Genomic DNA, 15,191 nt, shown 5'->3' with positions numbered 1-15,191 from the left:
CCTGGACCGCCTCCTATGATAGACATTACATGTCTCGACATTGTACCAGTGTGCTGTCCATCATAGGAGCCGGTCCAGGAGGCGGGACTTCTTATAACAGCGGCCGCCGAGTAAGCGGGAGATCCCTGCTCTGTGTAATCCGGCCGCACTTCCCCCAGCCCAATGGAAAATATCATACACATTATAAGCACTCTGTTTTACGGGTGGGGGGGGGGGGGGGGCGGAGTGTGTGTTATACACCGATAAATATGGTACATAAAAAAAAATCTAATTTCTTCATAAATTCAGGCTAATATGTATCCTGCTACATAAATAGCTTAAATTGGTTCACACAATGGTTACAGCATTTACAAACTATGGGATAGATTTATGTAATTATTATTTTTTTTCTTATAATAGTAATGGCAGCGCTCAGCGACTTATAGCGGGACTACGATATTGCCGTAGTCAATCGGACACTAACTGACACTTATGACATTTTGTGGGAACCCGTGACACGAATACAGTGATCAGTGCTAAAAATATGCACTGTCACTGTACTTATGACACTGGTTGGGATGGGGTTAAACATCAGGGGCGATCTAAGGGTTAACTGTCTGCTTAGCCAGTGTTTATGTATACACTGTGTGCTGCTTTTATTAGGGGAAGAGATGGATTTTGTTCCCTGCTTTGTAGGAATCCATCCCCCCTCCCCGTCAGAACGGAGATGTGCCTTGTTTATGTAGGCAGATCTAAGTTCTATGTGTTTTACCGACGACCGGCGGGTGAAAGTGGACATCCAGTGCCCAGCACCCACAGATCGGCTTCTGCTGTGATTATTCAGTGGCCCGCCAGCAGCGCACGTGGGCCCTTGTATATACATGCCCCGCCCCCTATATATATGTGATTCTGCACAGGAGAGCCGCCCTGTAGCAGTAAAACTGCTATGGGGCAGTCTTTATGTGGTTAAAGAAACAAAACATGGGGATATGTGCATGTACTGGAGAGATGTAATCATTTATTTTGTGCAGTATTCCTTTTTTAACTTTGTTTGAAGTGTTGCTTCATTTATGTTGGTGCGTTGCACTGCTGTGTAGTGACATGCGATGCCATCCAGTGCAGAGCGGAAAACTACGGACATGTTGCCTTTTTGTGCACTGCACCATTTTTGTGAATGGGAAACATAGAAAGCTATTGTTTTCTATGTGCCCTAGGGGTGACCTGCATTTATCCAGTTTGAATGCAGGTCACAGGAAATAGTGTGAACAAGACCTAAAGCTGAACTCTAGGCAACAATGCTTTATCACAGGTATAAGGCTGCTGTTGTACCTGCCAAAAAGATTTGTAATTTTGTCCATCCACACAGCACCGCCCTGTCTGGCAGGGGAGGGAACCTTATCTTTCTTTGCTGCAGTTTTACTTTCCCTTGCAGGTCTCCTCCCCCCATCCCACCTTGGACTAAATAGCTAAAGGTGAAGCAACAGACTGTAACACATCTGGCTCCTTGTGCTGCTTCTTCCCCACATACTCTAGCTCTGCTGTACAGGGACTGCGAGAAGCTGATACCAGGTCAAAATCAGGTACTTGCAAAAAAAAAATACATTTAAAGATGTATTAACCTAGGGGTCTTCAAACTATGGCCCTCCAGTTGTTCAGGAACTACAATTCCCATCATGCCTAGTCATGTCTGTGAATGTCAGAGTTTTCCAATGCCTCATGGGATGTGAAATTCTGCAACAGCTGGAGGGCTGTAGTTTGAGGATCCCTGTATTAACCACTTAAGAAATGTTCAATTCAGATATACTGTGGCAGGGCGGCGCTCCTGCATGAACTGACGTACCTGTACGTCAGCTCGTGCTCTATGGTGCAGGCCCACGTTCCACCGGCAACCTGCTCCCACTGTGAATGGATACAGCGGGAGCAAATCAGTGGGTCCAGCGGTCCAGGACTCGCAGATCGCTCGGAGGAGAGGCAGAACAGCGGTCTGCTTATGTAAACAAGGCAGACCCCCGTTCTGTCAGAGAGGAAGATGGAGATCTTGTGTTTCTGTTAAGCAGGAACATGGATCTCTGTCTTCCTCCAGTTAGGCCATCCCCCACACAGTTAGCAAGCACTCCAGAGGAGCTCACTTAACCCTTTGATTGCCCGTGCTATTAACCCCTTCCATGCCAGTGTCATAGTGGCAGTGCATTTTGTTTTAGCACTCATCACTGTATTGGTGTCACTGGTCTCCAAAAAGTGTCAGATTTGTCCGCCGCAATGTCACAGTCCCAGTAAAAATTGCTGATCGTCAGCATTACTAGTAAAAAAAAAAAAATCCATAAATCTATCCCATAGTTTGTAGACGCTATAACTTTTGCGCAAAGCAATAACACTTTTTGGGATTTTTTTTTACCAAAAAAATGGTAATATTGATGAATAAATTTGATTTTTTACTTCTTTTTTTGGATATGTTTTACAGCAGAAAGTAAAAAATATTGGTTTTTTTTTTCAAAATTGATGGTCTTTTTTTATTTATAGCGCAAAAATCAAAAACCGCAAAGGTGATCAAATACCACCAAAAGAAAGCTGTATTTGTGGGGAAAAAAAGGACATCTTTTATCAGCCTAGATCTGAGATTTTCGGTCTTCCTCCAAGGTAGGCTTCTCATTTATGTGACTTTTGTGGTAAATGTTTGCAGCTTGGAGCAATGTAAGATTTAACATTTGTTACCCTTCTTTTAACACTCAAGGATAAGAAAAAAAAAAGTGTAAAATAAAAAATACAATTTGTGACAGTCAACCATGCTTACAGGTTCCTTGAAAATAATGTTGCCGAAGGTGATAAAGTCACAAAATAATCTTTCACCGGTGCAGCTCTATCTGACTCTTCATCCAAACATGACATAAAGCACACGGCCAGCTTCCTTTAACACTTTATCCCATAAAGATGAACTATAATTCTTCCCAGCTGCGACGTGTTTATTCCGCAGTACAGTTCCATCAATCGGCCATCTTGATGTGAACTTCTGGCTGATTCGCAGGCTTTTAGAGAATGCTTTTCAGGAGCGTGTTGCCGCTTATGGCAGCATGCGGCAATAAACCCAGTTGCCATTAAATATTTCCTATTCATTGAGTTCATTTTTCAGTTGAAGGGATTGCATGAGGACTCGAGGGCATACAATGCGATTAGAGGAGAAGCGTTTTAACCTCAGGCTACGTGGGGGGTTCTTTACTGTTAGGGCTACAGGATTGTGGAATTCTCTACCACAAGAGGTGGTTTCTGCGGGAAGTATGGTGGCTTCCAAAAGACTCATGGATGTACATCTCAAGGATCAGAACATTCAGGGGTATGTGAGATGATTACAGCCACACACACCTACACAGGTTGAACTGGATGGACTATTATCTTTATTCAATCTCACCTACTATGTAACTATGAGTTATTCTCAGCTGGTGGCATTAAATATTTGTTGACTATAAAGTAAAACTCCAGCCAAAACTTATTTTTTTAGGCCTCACGGGGCTTAAAGAGGAAGTAAACTTCCTCAGCAGACATTTACCTATAGGTAAGTCTATAATAAGGCTTAGCTATAAGTAGTGAAAATATCTCCTAATTGTGCACCATTTAGAATATATTTACATTACATGCGGCAAGTGACATCACTGGCGCATGCGCTCTGAAGGAATGGCCACAGATGCCGTACCTTCTGAGCCCCGTGCTATGAACTGCGGCTCCCATGTGCAAGAAACTCCGGAGAAAATGTCAGCGGTGAGTGGGCGCTGTTGGTACAGCTTCCTTCTAAGGTACCGTATTTATCGGCGTATAACACGCACCTTTTTCTCCTAAAAATGGAGGAAAAAGCAGCAGTGCGTGTTATACGCCGATATTAAAAAAAAAAACAGCCAGGAAGCATCGCCGAGAGCAGAAGGGGCGGGCCGGGCAGAGGAGAAGGAAGGACTAGCTGTCAATAGAACAGAAGGGGGCGGTCCGAGCCGAAGAGAGAACGAGCGAGCGCAGTCATCGGAAGTCCCGCCTATGACAGACGTCACACGTCTCGGCAGAGGAGGCGGGACTTCCGATGACTGCGCTCGCTCGTTCTCCCTTCTCCTCGGCTCGGCCTGCCCCCTTCTGCTCTTACGGTATGACAGCTCGTCCTTCCTTCTCGGCTTGGCCCGCCCCTTCTGCTCTTACGGTTTGACAGCTCATCCTTCCTTCTCGGCTAGGCCCGCCCCCTTCTGCTCTTACGGTATGACAGCTCGTCCTTCCTTATCGGCCCGGCCCGCCCCCTTCTGCTCTCGGCGCTGCTTCCCGGTCTTTTTTAAAACAAAATGAGGTTAGTTCCAATGGCGCTTGCTATGCTGCATATTTGGACATTGCGCTTACTAGGCTGCATGTATGGACACTTGGTGGGCTGCATGTATGGACACTTGGTGGGCTGCATGTATGGACACTTGGTGGGCTGCATGTATGGACACTTGGTGGGCTGCATTCATTGACACTGCTTGTGGGCTGCATGTATGGACACTTGGTGGGCTGCATGTATGGACACTTGGTGGGCTGCATGTATGGACACTTGGTGGGCTGCATGTATGGACACTTGGTGGGCTGCATTCATTGACACTGCTTGTGGGCTGCATGTATGGACACTTGGTGGGCTGCATGTATGGACACTTGGTGGGCTGCATGTTTGGACACTTGGTGGGCTGCATTCATTGACACTGCTTGTGGGCTGCATGTATGGACACTGCTGGTGGGCTGCATGTATGGACACTGCTGGTGGGCTGCATGTATGGACACTGCTGGTGGGCTGCATATATTGAGGCTGGATATATGGACACTGCTGGTGGGCTGCATGTATGGACACTGCTGGTGGGCTGCATGTATGGACACTGCTGGTGGGCTGCATGTATGGACACTACTGGTGGGCTGCATGTATGGACACTGCTGATGAGGATGCATTCATGGGCACTGGTGATGTCATTTAATTAAAAAAAAAAAAATGTTCTGAGTTCAAAGCTGTTTATGTTAAATTTAAGCTTTTTTCCTGAAATTTCTCTCCAAATACTGGGGTGCGTGTTATACGCCGGCGCGTGTTATACGCCGATAAATACGGTATTTCATAATGCGATGCATACTAGCTCATTATGCCTTTGTCTTACAGGATTTTTTTTTTCCCTTTTTTTTTTTAATGAGTTTACAACCTCTTTAACCACTTGCCGACCAGCCGCCGCAGTTATACAGTCGCTAGCGGGGAAGCCAATCCATGGGGCCGGCGGCCGCGATTGCCACCGGTAATCCCTTTCCCATCCAAGTTCTAAAATAAAACACAAAAACCAAATCCCCTGGACTGTTCATTGCCTGAGCCAAGTCTTAAAGTGATACATTTGACGGACTGTTGCTATGGGTAACCCAGGGGAATCCATACTCAGCAGCTCCCGAGGGGGTAGTGCTACAATTGTATAGGTTTATAACACTTTTGAGCAGCGGCTATGGATGATAGATAGACAAAGAACACGTTTTTGATAAAATAGTGTGCAGACATTGCAATAAACCTTGGCAGCAGCTGAATTTCTTTGGTGTGCGGCCCATTATTTGGATAGTGGAGAACATCTGGGGTGCATTTGGTTGAGTCTTATGTAATTTCTCTGCCAGGGTGGAAAATGCAAAGCAAAGAATTGCAGGGAAGGACAAGGTAAGGTGAGTGGACACAGTTTTTTTTTTTCAAGATATGATTTGTCAGATCCAAATAAAACACCAAATGCTGTGCCAGGATTACATTTAGAATCGCTCATCAGGTAATCAATGTTCATGTCCGACTGTCAGTAAGGTATCTGTTGCAACAGGTTGCAGTTTGTTTAAGAACAACAGTCAATAAGGTTTAACAGACAAAACTGATTTGCAGTTGATCACTTTGATGTGCACGTGAGCTTCCATTTTTACATACAACTTCTTGTAGTCATCTACTCGATTCAAAACAAACGCAGCCTCACCTGAATGCCAGTTTCTCATCGTTGGGCTTAATGCAGCGAACATAATGAGGCGTGGTGGCGTTCAAGGTTTCCATCAGCAGCTGGAGGGAGTTCCGAAACTGGAAACATGACAAATCAACATGACAAGTGACCCTTGTGTAAAATGCAATGATGTTCTTCAATCTATGTTACATTCATAAATCCCCTTTCATCAATTCGGCTAGGGCAAATTCCAGCCAAAAGCATGGATAAAAAAATACAAATACTTCCCTAAAGCTTAGTACACACTAGGGATCCACTGATTATCGGCAAAGCCGATTATCAGAGGGCCGATGTTCACTTTTACCGATACATCGGTATCGGCCCCCAGAGCTGGCCGATATTACCGATATTAGTGTATGTAATATTAGTGAATGTAAAATCCTAGCATCCACTTTATTAGTGTTTTATATAATGTCCAGTGTGTGTTTTTGTAATGTAATAGTGTGAAATAACTTCGTTATATCGCCCCCTCTTCCGTGACCCCCAGCTGTCAGCGGGGGAGGAGAGAAGGACAGCAGAGCGGGAGATTAGCTTTCACAGTCACACTATTCTAATTTAATACCCGGCACTTCTGTGTACACTGCAGAGGGGTGGGGCTGAGATCCTCCTTTGACAGCTATGAGAGGAGAAAACAGCAGAGCGGGAGATTAGCGAGGAGAGCCCGGAGCAGCGATGTAATGAAGGTATTTCCCACTATTCTATTACAAAAACAAACACTGGACATTATATAAAACACTAATAAAGTGGATTCTAGGATTTTAATTACACTAAACCAGGTTCAAACGGGATTCCTGGCAGACAGGGAGGGAAGGGAAGACCACGCATTACAGCTAAAAGACCTACCCCACATGTTCAGTACCAGATTTGTGCCAAAAATTGTCTTTTCCAAAACTTTAAATGTACAAAATATCGGCCAATATCGGCCGATACCGATACGTAGTGACCGAAATATCGGTATCGGCCCTGAAAAAAAACACATCGGTCTATCCCTAGTACACAAGATCATAAAATCGTCTGAAAATACAGAAAAATACCGCTTTCAAATCGATTGTACAAAAATCTGATTGTTAGTACAAAGCTTTTGAGACCCAATGACAGTTCATCAAAAGAAGAAAAAATTCTACGGTACGAGATTGTACAATTTTCTTTTAATCAGCACAGTTTTTGTCCAAAAATACAATACATTACTTCTAAATTTGTATTCGGTTGTATGATAATTTTCGTGACTTCAGTAACCTCTTCATTTTCGATATAGAGGCTCTCATGCCAAAAAATGGACGATCGCTCGTCCAATATTCTCATTGTGTGCACCAGGCTTAAAGATGAACAAAATCCCCTGCTTAGCGGCATAGCACAACAAAACACATTTTTAGAGCCTGTGTCACTACATTAAAACGTGACTGAAATGGATGGAAATGTACATGCATTTTAGCGCAAGCCACTGTGAATTGTCCCTTAATCCACTTAGGCAGGGCAACAGTTGCGTGTACTTCTAAGGGTAAGGTAGGTGAATAGGGCAGCAGGGGACAGATTGAAAAGTAAGTATGTACACCCGAATATGCAAACTAAGAGGACATTTTAAGACTTTTACTAATTAAAGAAGAGGTCTCATGAGCAATTAGAAATGAAATGCTGGCTTTTTGATTCATGTAGAAATACTTGTCTTTTCTTCTCCAAAGAAACAGTGAATGACTGTGCAGTAAATACTTTCTTAAATGCCGTCATTACAGTCTTTTAGCTCCTCCCCTGCCAGAAGACCAATTTTTTGAGCATAGGCAGAGCTCAGTTGCTTGCACCCCTTTGTTGTAGACACACGTCTTTTTCAGGCAGTTGCTCTAACACATCCTCTATCTGTATGCGCTGTGATGGCGCAGGCCTCAGACAAGAGCCTAGTGATGAAGACAAGCACTATCAATCAGCAATCTTTAGTCATTAGTCTCCCACAGAGAAGCATCGTTAAACAACGCAAGGAGGGGGACATGCTTTTGACTACTCTAGTTTAAGCTCCACAGCACCTATCACAAAGGAAAAAAGTCCTGCATGTACTTTATTCCTTGTGGGGGGGAGGGGTTTAGGATTAGCGATCGACCAACATCGTTTTTTTATTGCCGATACCAATATTTTGGTCATCGGATATCGGTATCGGCCGATATTTTCAGGCATTTAAAACATTTTTTTTTTTTTTACACAGGTACTCTGGTGGTGGGATCTGGGGGGTCTAAAAGACCCCAAACCCCTCCTCTGCACTTAAAAGCATTGAAAACCCCAAGTTTGGCTGTTTTGAATGCTCACATTTTTTTTTAATTTGCCGCCAGTACCCGGAAGTGATGTCACTCATGACATCACTTCCAGGTTTTTTACATGGAGACCCGATCAGAGCTGAATACGGCTTTGATCGGGTCTTCTCTTCGGCGGCTGTGCAGGTAGGATGCCCGGGTCTCCCGGTGGGACGGGAGACCCAGGCGAGCCATGGAAGGCGGCAGGAGGGGGGGGGACGTCCCCTCCCACTCTTTGTAATGACAACCGAGCGGCTTCTCAGCTGCATCGGTTGTCATTACAAGACAGCCAACCGTCAGCTATGGACGCCAGTACCAGAGTGATGCCTCTAGCTGCAGGCATCACTCCGGTACAGCACTTTCCCAAAATATCGGCAATATCGGTAACCTCAGGGGCCGATTCCGATATATCGGGGAAAGTGCATGTCAGCCCCCGATATATCGGCATTGCCAATAATCGGTCGATCCCTAGTTAGGATAGAGGGAAGGTTTATATAGTGAGACTTCTTCTTTATCCAGTGTGGGTATTGTGCACAATAAAATTTGATGCAGAAGCAATTACAGCTTTATTTTCAAATCAGTTAATAAACAAATGTAAAAACACTAACCTGATGTCCCACAGTTTTCTTGTGTTCTTTATTGGCGTTTTTTATCGCAGGTTTGAGTGGCCGAACATTGACTTTTGATTTTCCAGTTGGTGTTGGAGGTACAGCGTCCTTTTCATCATGGAAAAGGTCAGCGACCAACTGATACTGTAAGAGGAAAAGGAATATCAGATGACAAAAGTGACAAAAAAAATCAAATTACCAGTTGCTCTCACTTTGCCCTCTTTGGTCTGAGAGAATGGTTTATGGTCAGATGGTATACTGTCTGCTCATTTTGCAATTAAAGTAAATCTTTAGTCACAATTTAAAAACATATATTCATTCCCACACTGATTTTCAGTTATTTCTAGCCTACTCCTATTAATCTGAATGAGCTTTAAAGTGGTTGTAAACGTTCAATTTATTTATTTATTTTTAATAACAAACATGCCTATACTTACCTGCTCTGTGTAATGATTTTGCACAGAGCAACCCTGATCCTCCTCTTCTCGGGTCCCTCGCCGGCGCTCCAGACCCCTCCTCTTTATCAGGTGCCCCCATGGAAAGCTGCTTTCCATGGGGGCACCCGTGTGGGTTAGCTCCTGAGTCCAGCTGCTGCATCCATTGACATAGACCACTGGACTCAGTCCATCCCCTGCTTCCATGTCACAGCTTTTGATTGACAGCAGCGGGAGTCAATGGCTCCTGCTGCTATCAATATGTCCAATGAGGAGAGCGACAGCAGCTGGAGCTGCTCGTACACATCGCTGGATCAGATCGGGCTCAGGTAAGAAAAAGGGGGGGTCAGGGGGGAGCTGCAGCACAGAGGGTTTTTTACTTTTATGCATAGAATGAATGAAAGACCCTGAGACTTTACAACCACTTTAAGTTTGTAAACTTACATAGTTACATAGTAGGTGAGGTTGAATAAAGACAATAGAACATCCAGTTCAACCTGTGTAGGTGTGTGTGGCCGTAATCATCTCTCATACCCCTGAATGTTCTGATCCTTGAGATGTACGTCTAATAGTCTTTTGAAAGCCACCATACTTCCTGCAGAAACCACCTCTTGTGGTAGAGAATTCCACAATCTTGTAGCCCTAACAGTAAAGAACCTCCCACGTTGCTTGAGGTTAAAACGCTTCTCCTCTAATCGCATTGTATGCCCTCGAGTCCTCATGCAATCCCTTCGACTGAATAGCTTTTTTTCTATGCCGAGATCACCATTGAGATATTTATAAATTGCTATCATGTCCCCTCTCAGGCGTCTCTTCTCCAGGGAGAATAAATCCAGCGATTGCAGATGCTCTTCATAATTAAGGTCCTCCAATCCCCTAATTAGTTTAGTTGCCCTTCTCTGGACTCTCTCCAGCTCCAACACATCCCTCCTGAGGACTGGCGACCAGAACTGGACAGAATACTCCAGATGTGGTCGGACCAGAGTTTTATAAAGTGGAAGGATTATAGTCTTATCTCTGGAATACATCCCTTTCTTTATGCATGCTAATATTCTGCTGGCTTTGGCAGCTGTCGCTTGACATTGCATGCTATTACCTAGTCTATCATCTACCAAGACTCCCAGATCTTTCTCCATTTTTGATTCCCCCAAGGGTTCCCCCCCTAACGTGTATTGTGCTTTTATGTTTTTAGTCCCCAAGTGCAAAACCTTACACTTCTCCACATTAAACCTCATTTGCTATGTCCTTGCCCACTCTGTTATTTTGTCCAGGTCATTCTGTAGGATATCTGCTTCATGCTGTGCAGTTATTGCCCTGCCCAATTTTGTGTCATCTGCAAAAACTGATATCGAACTAATGATGATCCCGTCCTCAATGCTGTTTATGAATAAATTGAACAAGGTTGATCCCAGGACTGAGCCTTGGGGGACCCCGCTTACCACCTTAGACCAGTCTGAGTATGCGCTGTTTATTACCACCCTTTGGACACGCCCTTTTAGCCAGTTCCGTATCCAAGAGCAGACCCTGCAGTCGATACCTGCAGACCTTATTTTATAAATTAAGCGCTTGTGGTGAACTGTATCAAACGCCTTAGCGAAATCCAGGTACACCACATCCACTGGTCTGCCCCTATCTAGCTCACAGCTCACCTCCTCGTAGAATGTTAAGAGACTGGTTTGACAAGAACGCCCATTTGTAAACCAGTGCTGATTACTGCTGATGATGTTGTTGTCTTTAGCAAACTCTATGATATACTCCCTTATCATCCCCTCCAGAAGTTTACATACTATTGATGTCAGACTGAGAGGCCTATAATTTCCCGGGATATGCCTCTGCCCCTTTTTGAATATCGGTATCACGTTAGCTTTCCTCCAATCCCCTGGTACATTTCCTGTCATAATACTGTCAGCAAAGATCAGGAACAGTGGTCTAGATATAATCTTACTGAGTTCTTTGAGTACTCTCGGATGTACCTTGTAAGATCCCCATACATTTACTTCCTTGAGTTCTGTGATAAGTAGTCACTCTGCCCTGAGAGGAGGCACTGCTGTGTCACACATTTCACAGAGCCTGCCTTCTAAACTACAGAGGTGCTGAGAGGAGGAGTTTCAGGAGGAGGAGCCAGTACAGGAATCCCTGCTTGCAGGGAGCAAGGTACCTTGGGATATGTAGTCCTTAAAATGGAAAGTAAACAGCAGAGGAGAAGTTGCAAAGTATGTAGGGAATCCAGGAAGTTACGGAAAGAGATGACCAGCAGAACTTACAACATGAGAGATTTTTTAGGGAAGCCTGTATTAGAACAATTGCATAAAATAATGCTGGAGGGATCTTTGGGGAGCAGGAGGGAATCCTGGTAGGGGGGGGGGGGCAAGGGATTGAGAGATAGAGTTATTCTTCAACAAACATAACAGCAATATATATATAATTTGGAGATTATGGTACTTACCTTGCTGGCTTTCAAAATATTGATCTGTTCCTCATACACTGTATCACGATTCTTCTCTAAGAAGCCGTCACACTGATACTCCACCTGTGCAATACATAATGGTGACATAAGCCTTGGTAATGATGTCCAGTACATATAAGGTTTCGTACATAGGGGTGCTGGCTGGGAAGGTGCACTCAGCTTCATGCATGAACAATTACATCTGCATATAGCTGCAGGCGCAGTCTGGCTCTCACTGCTTTTTATGGGGCTTCCCTTCTGCACATATTCGCACGGATCGCTGCCGAGTCTCCTGTGGGCAATCACGCGCAATATGCGCAAGTGTGAATGAGTCCTAATAGTAATAATGATTAATAATAACCCAAAACTGAGATTTCGATTTTTGGCAGATAATGGAGAGTTAAAACCATCTGACAAATGTGTTCTACCTCACCTTTTGAATGCAGCATGATGTCTAATTCAAAATTTATTGGAAGAAGACCCAAATTCCTTGCCGTGTGGAGCGGATACGCCTAGTGAATAACTTAATGGAGGCAGAGGAATGGATAGAAGAATGTAAGGGTTGTTATAGAAAATTTTATGGTGTTTGGTCAAGCTGGATTCAGTATACCTCAGGTGCCTTGACGGATTTACACACCACTGTGCACTGTCCTTAGCTTCCTTCCTCTTTATGAGGCTTTGAGGTATGATTTCTGATAATCGGATATGTGATCTACGCCCTATGAGGGATGACATATGTTTTGTGGCCTATGTTTCCTGCGTTTGCATTGATATTTTAAGTGTTAATGACTCGCTTTGACCCATAGTTCATGCCTAGAATTTGACATTGCAACCTTATTGGAGTGTTTTTTTTAGCTACCATTTCCTCTTATTTCTTTTCTTTAATTTTATTTTGTGTTGATCAGTGTGTGGGTGCTTTGCTGCTCTCATTTTAACATCTGCTGCTGACAATTTACGCAATATGATGTGGTACCCAGAAGCCTGACTCTCATAGCCATTCTGCATTAATGTTATGATTCTGCCCACTGTTTTTATCATTTTGTTTGAGGTCAGCCATATGTATATATTCACTTGTACTGTGATATTTTTCTTGTTTCCTACATATATATATATATATATATATATATATATATATATATATATATATATATATATATACACATTGCCTTGCGAAAGTATTCTGCCCCCTTGAACTTTGCGACCTTTTACCACATTTCAGGCTTCAAACATAGATATAAAACTGTATTTTGTTGTGAAGAATCAACAACAATTGGGACACAATCATGAAGTGGAACAAAATTTATTGGATATTTCAAACTTTGTTAACAAAAAAAAAACTGAAAAGCTGGGCGTGCAAAATTATTCAGCCCCTTTACTTTCAGTGCAGCAAACTCTCTCCAGAAGTTCAGTGAGGATCTCTGAATGATCCAATGTTGACCTAAATGACTAATGATGATAAATAGAATCCACCTGTGTGTAATCAAGTCTCCGTATAAATGCATCTGCACTGTGATAGTCTCAGAGGTCCGTTTAAAGCGCAGAGAGCATCATGAAGAACAAGGAACACACCAGGCAGGTCCGAGATACTGTTGTGGAGAAGTTTAAAGCCGGATTTGGATACAAAAATATTTCCCAAGCTTTAAACATCCCAAGGAGCACTGTGCAAGCGATAATATTGAAATGGAAGGAGTATCAGACCACTGCAAATCTACGAAGACCTGGCCGTCCCTCTAAACTTTCAGCTCATACAAGGAGAAAACTGATCAGAGATGCAGCCAAGAGGCCCATGATCACTCTGGATGAACTGCAGAGATCTACAGCTGAGGTGGGAGACTCTGTCCATAGGACAACAATCAGTCGTATACTGCATCTGGCCTTAATGGAAGAGTGCAAGAAGAAAGCCATTTCTTAAAGATATCCATAAAAAGTGTCGTTTACAGCCCATTCACACTGCCGCGACAGGATTTTGTGGGGCGACCTGTGAAGTTGCGGTGCACAGCGTGCACCACGACCTCGGCGCGACTTGCACAGACTTTATATAATTGAAGTCAATGCAAGTCGCCTACAGGTAGCCCCAAAGTAGTACAGGACCCTTTTTCTAAGTCGGAGCGACTTGTGTTGCTCCTATTAGAACGGGTCCTGTACTATTCAATAGCGAGCGACCTACCGCGACTTGTCAGGCGACCAAGTCGCCTGACAAGTCGCACTAGTGTGAATGGACCCTTAAAGTTTGCCACAAGCCACCTGGGAGACACACCAAACATGTGGAAGAAGGTGCTCTGGTCAGATAAAACCAAAATCAAACTTTTTGGCAACAATGCAAAACGTTATGTTTGGCGTAAAAGCAACACAGCTCATCACCCTGAACACACCATCCCCACTGTCAAACATGGTGGTGGCAGCATCATGGTTTGGGCCTGCTTTTCTTCAGCAGGGACAGGGAAGATGGTTAAAATTGATGGGAAGATGGATGGAGCCAAATACAGGACCATTCTGGAAGAAAACCTGATGGAGTCTGCAAAAGACCTGAGACTGGGACGGAGATTTGTCTTCCAACAAGACAATGATCCAAAACATAAAGCAAAATCTACAATGGAATGGTTCACAAATAAACATATCCAGGTGTTAGAATGGCCAAGTCAAAGTCCAGACCTGAATCCAATCGAGAATCTGTGGAAAGAACTGAAAACTGCTGTTCACCAATGCTCTCCATCCAACCTCACTGAGCTTGAGCTGTTTTGCAAGGAAGAATGGGCAAAAATTTCAGTCTCTCGATGTGCAAAACTGATAGAGACATACCCCAAGCGACTTACAGCTGTAATCGCAGCAGGTGGCGCTACAAAGTATTAACTTAAGGGGGCTGAATAATTTTGCACGCCCAATTTTTCAGTTTTTTATTTGTTAAAAAAGTTTGAAATATCCAATAAATTTCGTTCCACTTCATGATTGTGTCCCACTTGTTGATTCTTCACACAAAATTACAGTTTTATATCTTTATGTTTGAAGCCTCAAATGTGGCAAAAGGTCACAAAGTTCAAGGGGGCCGAATACTTTCGCAAGTCACTGTATATATATATATATATATATATATCCTTTTATTTTTATATATACACACACATACACATACAATGCTCAAGAAAATTAAAGGAACACTTTTTATTCAGAGGATAGCATCAAATCAAGTAAACTCCTGGGATATTTATTGATCTGGTCAGTTAAGTAGCAGAGGGGGTTGGAAATCAGTTTCATGACTGTCATGAAATTAACAACAGGTGCACTAGATGGATAATATTAGGACAACCTTCAAAACAGGAATGGTTTTTCAGTAGGAGGCCACTGCCATTTTTTTCCTACTCATCTTCTCTGACTGCTTTTCACTAGTTTTGCATTTGGATAGGGTCAGTGTCACTACTGGTAGTATGGGCGATACCTGGACCCTATAGAGGTTGCACAGG

General features: G+C 43.5%; 1 protein-coding gene across 1 annotated transcript in view; it reads right to left on the bottom strand.

Annotated features, from left to right (window-relative positions):
• Window positions 1-15,191, bottom strand: part of MYO5B (myosin VB) — a 436,041-nt gene that overhangs the window by 107,513 nt on the left and 313,337 nt on the right. The window contains exons 14-16 of the mRNA XM_082255167.1: window positions 11,737-11,820; window positions 8,857-9,000; window positions 5,952-6,049 (exon numbers count right to left, since the gene is read on the bottom strand). Of these exons, the coding sequence (XP_082111293.1) occupies window positions 5,952-6,049; window positions 8,857-9,000; window positions 11,737-11,820 (326 nt within the window). The remainder of the gene's footprint in view (window positions 1-5,951; window positions 6,050-8,856; window positions 9,001-11,736; window positions 11,821-15,191) is intronic.

The sequence above is a fragment of the Pelophylax lessonae genome (genome assembly GCF_965119305.1).
Source record: "Pelophylax lessonae genome assembly, chromosome: 1".
Lineage (NCBI taxonomy): Eukaryota > Metazoa > Chordata > Amphibia > Anura > Ranidae > Pelophylax > Pelophylax lessonae.
The sequence above is the reverse complement of the archived record's forward strand: the minus strand, read 5'-3'. Positions and strand labels throughout refer to the sequence as shown.